The sequence below is a fragment of the Salmo salar genome, chromosome 05 (assembly GCF_965601325.2).
Source record: "Salmo salar chromosome 05, fSalSal1, whole genome shotgun sequence".
Taxonomy (NCBI): Eukaryota; Metazoa; Chordata; class Actinopteri; order Salmoniformes; family Salmonidae; genus Salmo; species Salmo salar.
In genome coordinates this window covers 91,450,001-91,468,395 of record NC_138295.1, presented here as the reverse complement: position 1 = coordinate 91,468,395, position 18,395 = coordinate 91,450,001, and the positions used below count along the sequence as shown (strand labels likewise).

The following is an 18,395-nucleotide window of genomic DNA, read 5'->3' as shown; positions in this document are numbered from 1 at the left end:
AGGGTGGAACACCTGGGTGGGTAGAGGGATGTGGAGAGGGTGGAACACCTGGGTAGGTAGAGGGATGTGGAGAGGGTGGAACACCTGGGTGGGTAGAGGGATGTGGAGAGGGTGGAACACTTGGGTGGGTAGAGGGTTGTGGAGAGGGTGGAACACCTGGGTGGGTAGAGGGATGTGGAGAGGGTGGAACACCTGGGTGGGTAGAGGGATGTGGAGAGGGTGGAACACCTGGGTGGGTAGAGGGATGTGGAGAGGGTGGAACACCTGGGTGGGTAGAGGGATGTGGAGAGGGTGGAACACCTGGGTGGGTAGAGGGATGTGGAGAGGGTGGACCACCTGGGTGGGTAGAGGGTTGTGGAGAGGGTGGAACACCTGGGTGGGTAGAGGGATGTGGAGAGGGTGGAACACCTGGGTGGGTAGAGGGTTGTGGAGAGGGTGGAACACCTGGGTGGGTAGAGGGATGTGGAGAGGGTGGACCACCTGGGTGGGTAGAGGGATGTGGAGAGGGTGGAACACCTGGGTGGGTAGAGGGATGTGGAGAGGGTGGACACTATGGTTCCTGTGAGGAGACTCAGACTAAGGGCTACAGCAAGGGGACGAAGGGTAGGGTATCTATCATGGGAGGGCAGGGGTTCTTCCTCTCAAAGGAGGGATGGAGGGAGTATTTCACCTTGTCAACTGCAGCCAGAGGCCCTCCAGAGGTGGGAGAGCTGCACTCACTGACTGACTGGCAGGTCTCAGAGGCCTCAGACGAGCCAGAGCTGGAGCAAGGCTGGAGGAGCAGCAGGTTGGGTGGAGGCAGACACACACAGACACGAAAGAGGACGAGCACAAGACGCACAAGACGGGAGCAGAGAGTTTTGGTGTAAAAAAAGAGAGGAGTTTGAGTTCAGTGGAGGGTTAAAAGATGACCGGATATGAACATACACACAGTCACACACAGTCACACACAGTCACAGACAGTCACACACAGTCACACACAGTCACAGACAGTCACAGACAGTCACACACAGTCACACACAGTCACACACAGTCACACAGTCACACACAGTCACAGACAGTCACAGACAGTCACACACAGTCACAGACAGTCACACACAGTCACACACAGTCACACACAGTCACACACAGTCACACACAGTCACAGACAGGCAAACACAGTCACACAGTCAAACACAGTCACACAGTCAAACACAGTCACACACAGTCACACACAGTCACACACAGTCACAGACAGTCAAACACAGTCACACAGTCAAACACAGTCACACAGTCAAACACAGTCACAGACAGTCACACACAGTAACAGACAGTCACACAGGAATAGAACACATAAAGGAGAGGAAGACGTGTAGCGTAGCCATCACATAAAGAGAGAACAGCAGGAAGACGTTAGAAGGCATCAATCAGTCAGTGAGCTGCAGCAGCACCTTTAAAAACAATAGTTCAAAGGCTGCCAGCAGTAAAGTTAGCACTGAGATTCAGGGTGAAATTAGCTGAAGTGAAACAAAGCAGAGAGGTGAGTCAGATAGAATCATTTAGCATTAACTGTCCTTGTGGACAGCACAGGGAGAAGCAGATAGACAGTCTGGTACTAAGCATCATGGTTAAAGAGTTTAAAGCTAGCCACAGAAAGCCCAGTAGTAGTATTCTCCTGGTGGAGTTGTGGTGCGGAAGCATTAGTGGTCGTCACTCTGAGACCTTATTCAGTACAGTCACCTAACAGAGGAAGGAACTCTACTCTAGACTGATAGTGACCTAACAGAGGAAGGAGGAACTCTACTCTAGACTGACAGTCACCTAACAGAGGAAGGAACTCTACTCTAGACTGATAGTGACCTAACAGAGGAAGGAGGAACTCTACTCTAGACTGACAGTCACCTAACAGAGGAAGGAGGACCTCTACTCTAGACTGACAGTCACCTAACAGAGGAAGGAGGAACTCTACTCTAGACTGACAGTGACCTAACAGAGGAAGGAGGAACTCTACTCTAGACTGACAGTGACCTAACAGAGGAAGGAACTCTACTCTAGACTGACAGTGACCTAACAGAGGAAGGAGGAACTCTACTCTAGACTGACAGTGACCTAACAGAGGAAGGAACTCTACTCTAGACTGACAGTGTCCTAACAGAGGAAGGAACTCTACTCTAGACTGACAGTGACCTAACAGAGGAAGGAACTCTACTCTAGACTGACAGTCACCTAACAGAGGAAGGAGGAACTCTACTCTAGACTGACAGTGTCCTAACAGAGGAAGGAACTCTACTCTAGACTGACAGTGACCTAACAGAGGAAGGAACTCTACTCTAGACTGACAGTCACCTAACAGAGGAAGGAGGAACTCTACTCTAGACTGACAGTGACCTAACAGAGGAAGGAGGAACTCTACTCTAGACTGACAGTGACCTAACAGAGGAAGGAGGAACTCTACTCTAGACTGACAGTCACCTAACAGAGGAAGGAACTCTACTCTAGACTGACAGTGACCTAACAGAGGAAGGAGGAACTCTACTCTAGACTGACAGTCACCTAACAGAGGAAGGAACTCTACTCTAGACTGACAGTGACCTAACAGAGGAAGGAACTCTACTCTAGACTGACAGTGACCTAACAGAGGAAGGAACTCTACTCTAGACTGACAGTGACCTAACAGAGGAAGGAGGAACTCTACTCTAGACTGACAGTCACCTAACAGAGGAAGGAGGAACTCTACTCTAGACTGACAGTGACCTAACAGAGGAAGGAACTCTACTCTAGACTGACAGTGACCTAACAGAGGAAGGAGGAACTCTACTCTAGACTGACAGTGACCTAACAGAGGAAGGAACTCTACTCTAGACTGACAGTGACCTAACAGAGGAAGGAACTCTACTCTAGACTGACAGTGACCTAACAGAGGAAGGAGGAACTCTACTCTAGACTGACAGTCACCTAACAGAGGAAGGACGAACTCTACTCTAGACTGACAGTGACCTAACAGAGGAAGGAGGAACTCTACTCTAGACTGACAGTGATCTAACAGAGGAAGGAACTCTACTCTAGACTGACAGTGACCTAACAGAGGAAGGAACTCTACTCTAGACTGACAGTGTCCTAACAGAGGAAGGAACTCTACTCTAGACTGACAGTCACCTAACAGAGGAAGGAACTCTACTATAGACTGACAGTCACCTAACAGAGGAAGGAGGAACTCTACTCTCGACTGACAGTCACCTAACAGAGGAAGGAACTCTACTCTAGACTGACAGTGACCTAACAGAGGAAGGAACTCTACTCTAGACTGACAGTCACCTAACAGAGGAAGGAACTCTACTCTAGACTGACAGTCACCTAACAGAGGAAGGAACTCTACTCTAGACTGACAGTGACCTAACAGAGGAAGGAGGAACTCTACTCTAGACTGACAGTCACCTAACAGAGGAAGGAACTCTACTCTAGACTGACAGTAACCTAACAGAGGAAGGAACTCTACTCTAGACTGACAGTGACCTAACAGAGGAAGGAGGAACTCTACTCTAGACTGACAGTCACCTAACAGAGGAAGGAACTCTACTCTAGACTGACAGTGACCTAACAGAGGAAGGAACTCTACTCTAGACTGACAGTGACCTAACAGAGGAAGGAGGAACTCTACTCTAGACTGACAGTGACCTAACAGAGGAAGGAACTCTACTCTAGACTGACAGTGACCTAACAGAGGAAGGAACTCTACTCTAGACTGACAGTCACCTAACAGAGGAAGGAGGAACTCTACTCTAGACTGACAGTGACCTAACAGAGGAAGGAACTCTACTCTAGACTGACAGTGACCTAACAGAGGAAGGAGGAACTCTACTATAGACTGACAGTCACCTAACAGAGGAAGGAGGAACTCTACTCTAGACTGACAGTCACCTAACAGAGGAAGGAACTCTACTCTAGACTGACAGTGACCTAACAGAGGAAGGAACTCTACTCTAGACTGACAGTCACCTAACAGAGGAAGGAACTCTACTCTAGACTGACAGTCACCTAACAGAGGAAGGAACTCTACTCTAGACTGACAGTGACCTAACAGAGGAAGGAGGAACTCTACTCTAGACTGACAGTGACCTAATAGAGGAAGGAACTCTACTCTAGACTGACAGTGACCTAACAGAGGAAGGAACTCTACTCTAGACTGACAGTGACCTAACAGAGGAAGGAACTCTACTCTAGACTGACAGTCACCTAACAGAGGAAGGAGGAACTCTACTCTAGACTGACAGTGACCTAACAGAGGAAGGAACTCTACTCTAGACTGACAGTGACCTAACAGAGGAAGGAGGAACTCTACTATAGACTGACAGTCACCTAACAGAGGAAGGAGGAACTCTACTCTAGACTGACAGTCACCTAACAGAGGAAGGAACTCTACTCTAGACTGACAGTGACCTAACAGAGGAAGGAACTCTACTCTAGACTGACAGTCACCTAACAGAGGAAGGAACTCTACTCTAGACTGACAGTCACCTAACAGAGGAAGGAACTCTACTCTAGACTGACAGTGACCTAACAGAGGAAGGAGGAACTCTACTCTAGACTGACAGTGACCTAATAGAGGAAGGAACTCTACTCTAGACTGACAGTCACCTAACAGAGGAAGGAGGAACTCTACTCTAGACTGACAGTTACCTAACAGAGGAAGGAACTCTACTCTAGACTGACAGTGACCTAACAGAGGAAGGAGGAACTCTACTCTAGACTGACAGTCACCTAACAGAGGAAGGAACTCTACTCTAGACTGACAGTGACCTAACAGAGGAAGGAACTCTACTCTAGACTGACAGTAACCTAACAGAGGAAGGAACTCTACTCTAGACTGACAGTGACCTAACAGAGGAAGGAGGAACTCTACTCTAGACTGACAGTGACCTAACAGAGGAAGGAGGAACTCTACTCTAGACTGACAGTGACCTAACAGAGGAAGGAACTCTACTCTAGACTGACAGTCACCTAACAGAGGAAGGAACTCTACTCTAGACTGACAGTCACCTAACAGAGGAAGGAGGAACTCTACTCTAGACTGACAGTCACCTAACAGAGGAAGGAACTCTACTCTAGACTGACAGTGACCTAACAGAGGAAGGAACTCTACTCTAGACTGACAGTGACCTAACAGAGGAAGGAACTCTACTCTAGACTGACAGTGACCTAACAGAGGAAGGAGGAACTCTACTCTAGACTGACAGTGACCTAACAGAGGAAGGAGGAACTCTACTCTAGACTGACAGTCACCTAACAGAGGAAGGAGGAACTCTACTCTAGACTGACAGTGACCTAACAGAGGAAGGAGGAACTCTACTCTAGACTGACAGTGACCTAACAGAGGAAGGAGGAACTCTACTCTAGACTGACAGTGACCTAACAGAGGAAGGAGGAACTCTACTCTAGACTGACAGTCACCTAACAGAGGAAGGAGGAACTCTACTCTAGACTGACAGTCACCTAACAGAGGAAGGAACTCTACTCTAGACTGACAGTGACCTAACAGAGGAAGGAGGAACTCTACTCTAGACTGACAGTGACCTAACAGAGGAAGGAACTCTACTCTAGACTGACAGTGACCTAACAGAGGAAGGAACTCTACTCTAGACTGACAGTGACCTAACAGAGGAAGGAACTCTACTCTAGACTGACAGTGAACTAACAGAGGAAGGAACTCTACTCTAGACTGACAGTGACCTAACAGAGGAAGGAACTCTACTCTAGACTGACAGTGACCTAACAGAGGAAGAAGGAACTCTACTCTAGACTGACAGTCACCTAACAGAGGAAGGAACTCTACTCTAGACTGACAGTAACCTAACAGAGGAAGGAACTCTACTCTAGACTGACAGTCACCTAACAGAGGAAGAAGGAACTCTACTCTAGACTGACAGTCACCTAACAGAGGAAGGAGGAACTCTACTCTAGACTGACAGTCACCTAACAGAGGAAGGAGGAACTCTACTCTAGACTGACAGTGACCTAACAGAGAAAGTGGAAGTTGGCCTTGTAATGAACCTCAACTAGTCCCAAGCCCATCCCTCTATTCAAGGTTGTCCCAAAGCAGGGTGGGTGAGAAGCTAAATTGAGGGGTTAAGGGTTAATTAGACCCTCTGAAAACCACTTTTTATTTTACCTTTATTTAACCAGGTAAGTCAGTTAAGAACAAATTCTTATTTACAATGACAGCCTACCGGGGAACAGTGGGTTAACTGCCTTGTTCAGGGGCAGAACGACAGATTTTTACCTTGTCAGCTCGGGGATTCGATCTAGCAACCTTTCGGTTACTGGCCCAATGCTCTAACCACTAGGCTACCTACCGCCCCTACACTCTAACCACTAGGCTACCTGCCTCCCCCTGGACCAACCTCTCCCCTGACCATAATATCAGGAGGTTTAATGACTAATATAATAGCAGTATAATATCCTCAATCATCTAGAAAGCGTATCCACACCCAGAACTAGTAAGAGAAAAGTTTGATCAAGGCTTATGTACTGTTACCAAACAGAGAGGAAGTCAGAGAGGAACTCAGAGAGGAAGTCAGAGAAGAAGTCAGAGAGGAACTCAGAGAGGAAGTCAGAGAGGAAGTCAGAGAGGAAGTCAGAGAGGAAGTCAGAGAGGAAGTCAGAGAGGAACTCAGAGAGGAATTCAGAGAGGAATTCAGAGAGGAAGTCAGAGAGGAAGTCAGAGAGGAAGTCAGAGAGGAAGTCAAAGAGGAAGTCAAAGAGGAACTCAGAGAGGAACTCAGAGAGGCTCAGATGGAAACTTTATCTGTAGCTGACTGAGTAAATAGAAGTGGATGTGTGTTCAATATGTGTTCAGCTGAGCAGACGGATGAATAATCTGCCTACCCAGGACTCTGGTAGTTCAGCTGAGGTACTGACAGGACTGGTCTGTAGAACAGCCAGCCCAGTGACTGACCTCCCCCCAGCCCCTCTCCTCAGGAGCAGGGTATCCTAGCAACCTGGGATGGCTAGTATCTCTCATATATGATGTATAAGGAGGTCAAAAGTCACTTGAGGACCCATCGATCATAATATATGTATTGTTGACCTATACAGTTAGCCTGGGACAGGACACTGCCTTAAACTAAACTGTCCATTCACTTTCAGAAGGTATGAAGGTTTAATCTCAGGGTATAGAGTTCAGTGTACAGATAGTAGGGTCTTACCACTTGGTAGTGTAGTGTAGTGTAGTCTTACCACTTGGTAGTGTAGTGTAGTGTAGTCTTACCACTTGGTAGTGTAGTGTAGTGTAGTCTTACCTGCGGTAGTGTCTCCTGGGACATGGGTGATGGTGACTTGGAGGTGTAGGTGTCTGGCTGGGAGATGAATCCTGAGTCGTGGGAGGACATGGAGGACAGTCGTGCCGCGGCCTGCTGGGGCAGGGTGGAGCTACGGTAGCCGTAGTGGGAGGAGGAGGAGGAGGAGGAGGGGGAGTGAGAGTGGGATGTGCCGCTGGAGCGAGAGTCACTACTGTTTACGCTGTTCAGACTGCTGTTAGGGTGAGATGGGTGGACAGACAGACAGACAGACAGACAGACAGACAGACAGACAGACAGACAGACAGACAGACAGACAGACAGACAGACAGACAGACAGACAGACAGACAGACAGACAGGTGGAGAGACAGACAGACAGGTGGAGAGACAGACAGGTAGAGAGACAGACAGACAGACAGACAGACAGACAGACAGACAGACAGACAGACAGACAGGCAGACAGACAGACAGACAGACAGACAGACAGACAGACAGACAGACAGACAGACAGACAGACAGACAGACAGACAGACAGACAGACAGACAGACAGACAGACAGACAGACAGACAGACAGGTGGATAGACAGACAGGTGGATAGACAGACAGGGGAACAGGCAGGAGGGTGAGAGACAGACAGAGGGAGACAGACAGACAGTGAATGGGTTAACACTCCAAACCAATGCAGCAGGCAGTGACTGTGAACAAACCAATCAAATTAAAATATGAAAACAGTCAGGCATGAAATCATAATAAACGTTACCACAATATAAATATATCAACGTCTATCATGCTCAGTGCAACTACAAGCGAGTTGGACTGTGGTGGCGATACAGACATGTGCATTTATCGTTGGCTCCATTGACCGACCATCAACAGTGACATTTTAACTAGGATCTGTGGATCCTACAAGTTGAATTAAAAAAATGTCAACCAACTCAAATGCATCACAAGATGAAAACAAGGCAGGCATCACGGCACAAAGTGTTTTACAAACCAAACCAGTGTGACGACAGCAACAACCATGCATGGAAGGACACAAGGTGGAGAGGGTCATTATGAGTCATATTCTACTGAAACAGCTGGAAGGCTGCTGTCAAATTACAATGACATCTGTATTGAAATGTATACATTCATAACACACGCTATGATATATTTACAAGTCTGGGTGAAATGAATTAACTATTTTCAATTCCCCCAGGAAACAAGTAGGTGAAAAGATTGGGATGTTGTATTACTGCCCAAAAGGATGCAGCTCCTCTTCCTCTACCCACCACTAGGGGGCAGGGCCTGTCTTCATCAGGGCATCTAAGAGTAGGATCAGGTCCCCACTGTCTATATAATCTTATTCAATATGTAAAGTTTAGGCAAAACTGATCCTAGATCAGCGTTCTGTCTCTGAGACTCTGTGTGAATATGGGTCTCGGTTTGTTTTTCAGTTCAGCTAAGGTGAAACATTCAGGATGTGATCCGTTTCTGGTCCAAGACACCACTACATACTGGGACTACTAGAGATGACCCATTTCCATCTGAAGGTTCTGAACAGACCCCCCAGCGTAGATAAAGGTGACAAGCTGCGGTTCTGGTCCTAGGACACCTACCTGCACATACTGGACTTCCTGGATCTAGTGGTGCTGGGGGAGGAGGGAGGAGTCTGATAGGACCAGTTATAGTCAGAGCCCTTCAGATCCAGAATCACCTGACAGGACAGAACAACAACGACAGATCAGTGTCTCAGGAGGAAACACATGGGTCAGATATGAAATGGAACCCTGCAGTCTCAGGAGGAAACATATGGGTCAGATATGAAATGGAACCCTGCAGTCTGAGGAGGAAACACATGGGTCAGATATGAAATGGAACCCTGCAGTCTGAGGAGGAAACACATGGGTCAGATATGAAATGGAACCCTGCAGTCTGAGGAGGAAACACATGGGTCAGATATGAAATGGAACCCTGCAGTCTGAGGAGGAAACACATGGGTCAGATATGAAATGGAACCCTGCAGTCTGAGGAGGAAACACATGGGTCAGATATGAAATGGAACCCTGCAGTCTGAGGAGGAAACACATGGGTCAGATATGAAATGGAACCCTGCAGTCTGAGGAGGAAACACATGGGTCAGATATGAAATGGAACCCTGCAGTCTGAGGAGGAAACACATGGGTCAGATATGAAATGGAACCCTGCAGTCTGAGGAGGAAACACATGGGTCAGATATGAAATGGAACCCTGCAGTCTGAGGAGGAAACACATGGGTCAGATATGAAATGGAACCCTGCAGTCTGAGGAGGAAACACATGGGTCAGATATGAAATGGAACCCTGCAGTCTGAGGAGGAAACACATGGGTCAGATATGAAATGGAACCCTGCAGTCTGAGGAGGAAACACATGGGTCAGATATGAAATGGAACCCTGCAGTCTGAGGAGGAAACACATGGGTCAGATATGAAATGGAACCCTGCAGTCTGAGGAGGAAACACATGGGTCAGATATGAAATGGAACCCTGCAGTCTGAGGAGGAAACACATGGGTCAGATATGAAATGGAACCCTGCAGTCTGAGGAGGAAACACATGGGTCAGATATGAAATGGAACCCTGCAGTCTGAGGAGGAAACACATGGGTCAGATATGAAATGGAACCCTGCAGTCTGAGGAGGAAACACATGGGTCAGATATGAAATGGAACCCTGCAGTCTGAGGAATCAGGGATACGGTCAGGTGGTCAGGGTTAGGGTTAGGGTCAGGGTTAGGGTCAGGGTCAGGGTTAGGGTTAGGGTCAGGGTTAGGGCCAGGGTTAGGGTTAGGGTCAGGGTTAGGGTCAGGGTTAGGGATAGGGATATGGTCAGGGTCAGGGTTAGGGTCAGGGTTAGGGTTAGGGTCAGGGTTAGGGTTAGGGTCAGGATTAGGGTTAGGGTCAGGGATACGGTCAGGGTTAGGGTTAGGGTTAGGGATACGGTCAGGGTCAGGGTTAGGGTTAGGGTCAGGGTTAGGGTTAGGGTTAGGGTCAGGGATACGGTCAGGGTCAGGGTCAGGGTTAGGGTCAGGGTTAGGGTTAGGGTCAGGGATACGGTCAGGGTTAGGGTTAGGGTTAGGGATACGGTCAGGGTCAGGGTTAGGGTTAGGGTCAGGGTTAGGGTTAGGGTTAGGGTCAGGGATACGGTCAGGGTCAGGGTTAGGGTCAGGGATACGGTCAGGGTCAGGGTCAGGGTTAGGGTCAGGGTTAGGGTTAGGGTCAGGGATACGGTCAGGGTCAGGGTCAGGGTTAGGGTCAGGGTCAGGGTTAGGGTCAGGGTTAGGGTCAGGGTTAAGGATACGGTCAGGGTCAGGGTCAGGGTTAGGGTCAGGGTTAGGGAAACGGTCAGGGTCAGGGTTAGGGTCAGGGTTAAAGATACGGTACCTGTTCGCTGGCGGGGGGCAGCTTGTGAGGGTCCATGGTCAGCATCTTGAGGTCGTCAGATATGGTCTGGAGGTGGGTGACCTCTCCTAGCATGGAGATCTCCTCATCCTGGAAGGATCACAATGTGTTTATTGATCCTGTATTTATCCAGGTGATGTCATTGAGCATGGAGATGTCCTCAGTCCTACTTATACTGATCACACAACAACATCTTCAACTGAAACGTCAGCAATGTGCTTCTTATGGAACATTTCCTCTGGGTGTTAATGAGGAACATTTCCTCTGTGTGTTAATGAGGAACATTTCCTCTGGGTGTTAATGAGGAACATTTCCTCTGGGTGTTAATGAGGAACATTTCCTCTGGGTGTTAATGAGGAACATTTCCTCTGGGTGTTAATGAGGAACATTTCCTCTGCGTGTTAATGAGGAACATTTCCTCTGGGTGTTAACGAGGAACATTTCCTCTGCGTGTTAATGAGGAACATTTCCTCTGGGTGTTAATGAGGAACATTTCCTCTGGGTGTGAATGAGGTACATTTCCTCTACGTGTTAATGAGGAACATTTCCTCTGGGTGTTAATGAGGAACATTTCCTCTGGGTGTTAATGAGGAACATTTCCTCTGGGTGTTAACGAGGAACATTTCCTCTGGGTGTTAATGAGGAACATTTCCTCTGGGTGTTAATGAGGAACATTTCCTCTGGGTGTGAATGAGGTACATTTCCTCTACGTGTTAATGAGGAACATTTCCTCTGGGTGTTAATGAGGAACATTTCCTCTACGTGTTAATGAGGAACATTTCCTCTGCGTGTTAATGAGGAACATTTCCTCTGCGTGTTAATGAGGAACATTTCCTCTGCGTGTTAATGAGGAACATTTCCTCTGGGTGTGAATGAGGAACAGCATCTCCCATGGTGAGGGCCTACGGCTCTGTTTCGGTTTCTGTGTTTGTGTTGGTGGTGTGTGTAGTGCCAACGGACTCACCACCACGGCCTTAGCCTGACCTCTGACCTCTGTGTTGTGTGTTAGTGTGTGTGTGTTATGTTATGACTCACCACGACAGGTCGTAGCATGGAGACGAAGGTGCATAACCTGCTCCTCTCCTCGACGAGGGCCTTCCTGACGGCCTGTGTCTCTGTCTCCTCCAGCAGCAGGTATTTATCACTGACATCCTGCATGGCACTGTTCAGCTGAGGCTGGACGTCTCCTCGACCTGGGACACACCATTACTGTTAATATACTGGTACTATCATTACACATCCCACTGGGGGGCTCTTCACCACAGACCTGGGACACACCATTACTGTTAATATACTGGTACTATCATTACACATCACACTGGGGGGCTCTTCACCACAGACCTGGGACACACCATTACTGTTAATATACTGGTACTATCATTACACATCCCACTGGGGGGCTCTTCACCACAGACCTGGGACAGACCATTACTGTTAATATACTGGTACTATCATTACACATCCCACTGGGGGGCTCTTCACCACAGACCTGGGACACACCATTACTGTTAATATACTGGTACTATCATTACACATCACACTGGGGGGCTCTTCACCACAGACCTGGGACACACCATTACTGTTAATATACTGGTACTATCATTACACATCACACTGGGGGGCTCTTCACCACAGACCTGGGACACACCATTACTGTTAATATACTGGTACTATCATTACACATCCCACTGGGGGGCTCTTCACCACAGACCTGGGACAGACCATTACTGTTAATATACTGGTACTATCATTACACATCACACTGGGGGGCTCTTCACCACAGACCTGGGACAGACCATTACTGTTAATATACTGGTACTATCATTACACATCCCACTGGGGGGCTCTTCACCACAGACCTGGGACACACCATTACTGTTAATATACTGGTACTATCATTACACATCCCACTGGGGGGCTCTTCACCACAGACCTGGGACACACCATTACTGTTAATATACTGGTACTATCATTACACATCACACTGGGGGGCTCTTCACCACAGACCTGGGACACACCATTACTGTTAATATACTGGTACTATCATTACACATCACACTGGGGGGCTCTTCACCACAGACCTGGGACAGACCATTACTGTTAATATACTGGTACTATCATTACACATCACACTGGGGGGCTCTTCACCACAGACCTGGGACACACCATTACTGTTAATATACTGGTACTATCATTACACATCACACTGGGGGGCTCTTCACCACAGACCTGGGACAGACCATTACTGTTAATATACTGGTACTATCATTACACATCCCACTGGGGGGCTCTTCACCACAGACCTGGGACACACCATTACTGTTAATATACTGGTACTATCATTACACATCACACTGGGGGGCTCTTCACCACAGACCTGGGACAGACCATTACTGTTAATATACTGGTACTATCATTACACATCACACTGGGGGGCTCTTCACCACAGACCTGGGACAGACCATTACTGTTAATATACTGGTACTATCATTACACATCCCACTGGGGGGCTCTTCACCACAGACCTGGGACAGACCATTACTGTTAATATACTGGTACTATCATTACACATCCCACTGGGGGGCTCTTCACCACAGACCTGGGACAAATATGTATTTGAGGGCCCCTGATTTAGTTTGGAGCGTGCTCTTTGTGACTCTTCCATGTGCAATGTATGTATGATGTATGACCTCTTAGAGGACAAAGGTCATGGTGTCATATCATAACTAATCACTACTGGGCTTCTGTTGTTTATCCTGTCCTTGAAGACTGGCAGACTATCCTCCCTGAGCTCTCTCTCTCTTTCCTTCTGTCTCTCTTTCTCCTTCTGTCTCTCTCTCCTTCTCTCTCTCGCCTCTCTCTCTCTCCTCTCCGTCTCTCCTTCTGTCTCTCTCTCTCTCCATTTCTCTCCTTCTCTCCTCTCTCTCTCTCCTTTCTCTCTCTCTCTCTCCTGGACTTGGCCTAAGTAGCCAGCCACACCAACCAGGGGTATTATCTGACCTTTTGTCACCAGCCTCTCCCAGACCCCATCAAGGTCACAACCAGGCTGGACAATGTAAGTAAAATGTTTGTCAACAGTGAGGTTTTCCCCTGAGGCTTTGTGGATGACAGCAACAGAATAGGCTGCTACTGTAAGTCAAACGTAGGACTGCATCGTTGTCCTTTAATGAGCACTGAGAACGTAACTTGGACGTTTTGGGAAACTCTTGATCGTTCAGTAGTCGTTTAACAAAATGGATGGATGCTATTTCCATATAGGAATCCAAACATTTCCCCTTTAGGTTTGGCTGCCGTTCCAGCACTCTGAGAAATATGGGAGAAATGTTGTGTATTTAGAACTATTTCAACTTTTCTAGGATTTTGGGAAACGATCAGAGGAGATGAAGCGTGACCGGAACTGGAAACTCAAATTGACACCTACAGTTAAAATGACTCTATACTTTTACATAAAAACTAGGATCCAAGAAAAGCTTTTCACAAGACATATAGTTACTCTGTGATTTCTATGAGAGCTGCCTGGACTCAGAAAAGTGCTTTCGTCAAAAAAGTCCAGCCCTGGTTGGTGTTACCCTCTGACCATGGAATGCACCGTTTTTACACAGTGTCCAAGGCAGTCGGATGTTGGTGTGTGTGTGTGTGTGTGTGTGTGTGTGTGTGTGTGTGTGTGTGTGTGTGTGTGTGTGTGTGTGTGTGTGTGTGTGTTCTTGGTAAGCGTATTATCCATAATACTGGGTAGTTACGAGCATGAAATGACAGCTTAGGCTTGTTGTTAAAATGAGCTTTAGCTGCTGTTAGGTTAGTGTGTGTGTGTGTGTGTGTGTGTGTGTGTGTGTGTGTGTGTGTGTGTGTGTGTGTGTGTGTGTGTGTGTGTGTGTGCGTGCGTGCGTGCGTGCGTGCGTGCGTGCGCGTGTTTGTTTGTTATGTCTGTATCTCTGTGTCAATGACAAGGGCCAGATTGCTGCTTCCTCTGCCTGAAGCCACAGACAACATACCAAACCATACCAAAACATACCATACCAACCATACCAACCCATACCATACCAAACCATACCGAAACATACCATACCAACCATACCATACTAAACCATACCAAAACATACCATACCAACCATACCAACCATACCAAACCATACCAAAACATACCAAAACATACCATACCAACCATACCAACCCATACCATACTAAACCATACCAAACCATACCAAAACATACCATACCAACCATACCAACCCATACCATACCAAACCATACCGAAACATACCATACCAACCATACCATAGTAAACCATACCAAAACATACCATACCAACCATACCAACCCATACCATACCAAACCATACCGAAACATACCATACCAACCATACCATACTAAACCATACCAAAACATACCATACCAAACCATACCAAAACATACCATACCAACCCATACCAACCCATACCATACTAAACCATAACGAAACATACCGAAACATACCATACCAAACCATACCAACCCATACCGAAACATACCATACCAAACCATACCAAACCATACCATACCAAACCATACCAACCCAAACCATACCAAACCATACCAACCCATACCAACCCATACCGAAACATACCATACCAAACCATACCAACCCATACCGAAACATACCATACCAAACCATACCAAACCATACCATACCAAACCATACCAACCCATACCGAAACATACCATACCAAACCATACCAACCCATACCGAAACATACCATACCAAACCATACCAAACCATACCATACCAAACCATACCAACCCATACCATACCAAACCATACCAAACCATACCAACCCATACCAAACCATACCATACCAAACCATACCAAACCATACCATACCAAACCATACCAACCCATACCATACCAAACCATACCAACCCATACCGAAACATACCATACCAAACCATACCATACCAAACCATACCAACCCATACCATACCAAACCATACCAACCCATACCGAAACATACCATACCAAACCATACCAACCCATACCATACCAACCCATACCGAACCATACCAACCCAAACCATACCGAACCATACCAACCCAAACCATACCAAACCATTGGGACAGGAATGAATCTCTGACAGTAATTCATTAGATAACATCATCAGAAGTTGATGCTACTGTAATGCCTCAAACACAGTATGTAACAGACAGTTGGTAGGAACCCAGTGACCCTGGACACCCATTCCCTCCTCTGGCAGAGCTTTCACACCAGCCACACAACATGTGGGCAGAGGGTTGGAGAGCTTATCACATTGGTTTGATAACAGACAGGGGAGGACAGGACAGGAGGAGGGAGTGAGACAGAGAGCAGAACAGACAGGACAGGGCTAGACAGGACAGGAGGAGGGAGTGAGACAGAGAGCAGAACAGACAGGACAGGGCTAGACAGGACAGGAGGAGGGAGTGAGACAGAGAGCAGAACAGACAGGACAGGGGAGGACAGGACAGGAGGAGGGAGTGAGACAGAGAGCAGAACAGACAGGACAGGGCTAGACAGGGGAGGACAGGACAAGAGGAGGGAGTGAGACAGAGAGCAGAATAGACAGGACAGGGCTAGACAGGACAGGAGGAGGGAGTGAGACAGAGAGCAGAACAGACAGGACAGGGCTAGACAGGGGAGGACAGGACAGGAGGAGGGAGTGAGACAGAGAGCAGAACAGACAGGACAGGTTAACTCTCCCACTCAATTTGAGTCCTCCTATCATCGAATGTTGTATACAGAGTCATCAATAACACACACATACAGTCTCACTGTCACACTGTGTTGCTCATCCAGGGGCTAACTGAGGACTAAGAGACAGGAGAAACTACAGTCTCACTGTTACACTGTGTTGCTCATCCAGGGGCTAACTGAGGACTAAGAGACAGGAGAAACTACAGTCTCACTGTTACACTGTGTTGCTCATCCAGGGGCTAACTGAGGACTAAGAGACAGGAGAAACTACAGTCTCACTGTTACACTGTGTTGCTCATCCAGGGGCTAACTGAGGACTAAGAGACAGGAGAAACTACAGTCTCACTGTTACACTGTGTTGCTCATCCAGGGGCTAACTGAGGACTAACAGACAGGAGAAACTACAGTCTCACTGTTACACTGTGTTGCTCATCCAGGGGCTAACTGAGGACTAAGAGACAGGAGAAACTACAGTCTCACTGTTACACTGTGTTGCTCATCCAGGGGCTAACTGAGGACTAACAGACAGGAGAAACTACAGTCTCACTGTTACACTGTGTTGCTCATCCAGGGGCTAACTGAGGACTAAGAGACAGGAGAAACTACAGTCTCACTGTCACACTGTGTTGCTCATCCAGGGGCTAACTGAGGACTAAGAGACAGGAGAAACTCAGAGTAGATCATTAGTTACAGTATGTGTGTCAATACTGGATGCCTTGGAGATATAGGTCAGCTACAGAAGGCAGCTTACAGGCTCTATAACTGATTAATAAGCACCGCCTGCTCTTCAATCAGATGAAACTAGGCCACAACTAGAGTGAACTACAGTATAGAATCATAAATATTAAACTAGAGTGAACTACAGTATAGAATCATAAATATTAAACTAGAGTGAACTACAGTATAGAATCATAAATATTCAACTAGAGTGAACTACAGTATAGAATCATAAATATTAAACTAGAGAGAACTCCCCTCATACGGTACAGCATAGAATCATAAATATTAAACTAGAGTGAACTACAGTATAGAATCATAAATATTAAACTACAGTGAACTCCTTTCATACGATACAGTATGGAATCATAAATATTCAGTAAAAGGCTGCAGTTATAAGTCCCTTCCCTCTCTGTTACTGTTAGCTCTGTACATTATCTCTCTCTCCTGCCCCCCCCCCTCATATCCCTGCCTCTCTCGCTCCCTCCAAGTCTGAGATCATCCTCAGTCCCTTATCTTCATATGACTGATAAATGTCCCAGAATCCCAGTTGTCCCTCTATGTCTGTGGCCTGTTGAAAACATCATAGCAAACAACATAGGTTCCAGGTGAGGAGAGCAGCCCTCTTCTCCAAGAAAGACACCTAAAATACACACACTACCGTTCAAAAGTTTGGGGTCACTTACAAATGTCCTAGTTCCTCTGTCCTTTTGCCCATCTTAATCTTTTTATTTTTATTGGCCAGTCTGAGATATTACTTTTTCTTTGCAACTCTGCCTAGAAGGCCAGCATCCCGGAGTCGCCTCTTCACTGTTGACGTTGAGACTGTGTCACGTCCTGGCCAGTATATAAGGTTAATTGTTTTGTAGTTTGGTCAGGGCGTGGCAGGGGGTATTTGTTTTCTGTGGTTCGGGGTGGTGTGTTTTGTGTAAAGGGTGTTTGATTTAATAATTCCGGGTTTTGGTTTATGTTTAGTATTCTATGGTTAGTCTAGGTTGTGTGTTTCTATGTTTGGTTGATTGGGGTTGGGACTCTCAGTTGAAGGCAGGTGTTGTCTATCTGCCTTTGATTGAGAGTTCCATATATTAGGGTGTGTTTGTATGTGTGATTTGTGGGTGATTGTTCTGTGTTTCGCCTTGTGCCTTACCAGACTGTTTTTGTTGATCGTTCGTGGTTTTGTTATTTTGTATGTTCGTTTTGAAAGATAATAAAAATCAAGATGAGCATTCACGTACCTGCTGCGTTTTGGTCCTCATTCACCGACAACAACCGTGACAGACTGGT

The 18,395-nt window shown here is 47.0% G+C and overlaps 1 protein-coding gene across 6 annotated transcripts in view; it reads right to left on the bottom strand.

Annotated features, from left to right (window-relative positions):
- Positions 1–18,395, bottom strand: part of LOC123724063 (protein MTSS 1) — a 155,340-nt gene that overhangs the window by 9,910 nt on the left and 127,035 nt on the right. For 3 of the 6 annotated variants that reach the window (XM_082975969.1, XM_082975974.1, XM_082975970.1), the window contains 5 exons: positions 11,726–11,883; positions 10,673–10,780; positions 8,872–8,969; positions 7,275–7,506; positions 671–772 (listed from right to left, as the gene is read on the bottom strand). In XM_082975969.1, the coding sequence (XP_082832095.1) occupies positions 671–772; positions 7,275–7,506; positions 8,872–8,969; positions 10,673–10,780; positions 11,726–11,883 (698 nt within the window). The remainder of the gene's footprint in view (positions 1–670; positions 773–7,274; positions 7,507–8,871; positions 8,970–10,672; positions 10,781–11,725; positions 11,884–18,395) is intronic. The other 3 variants (XM_082975972.1, XM_082975973.1, XM_082975971.1) reach the window with 2 other exon arrangements.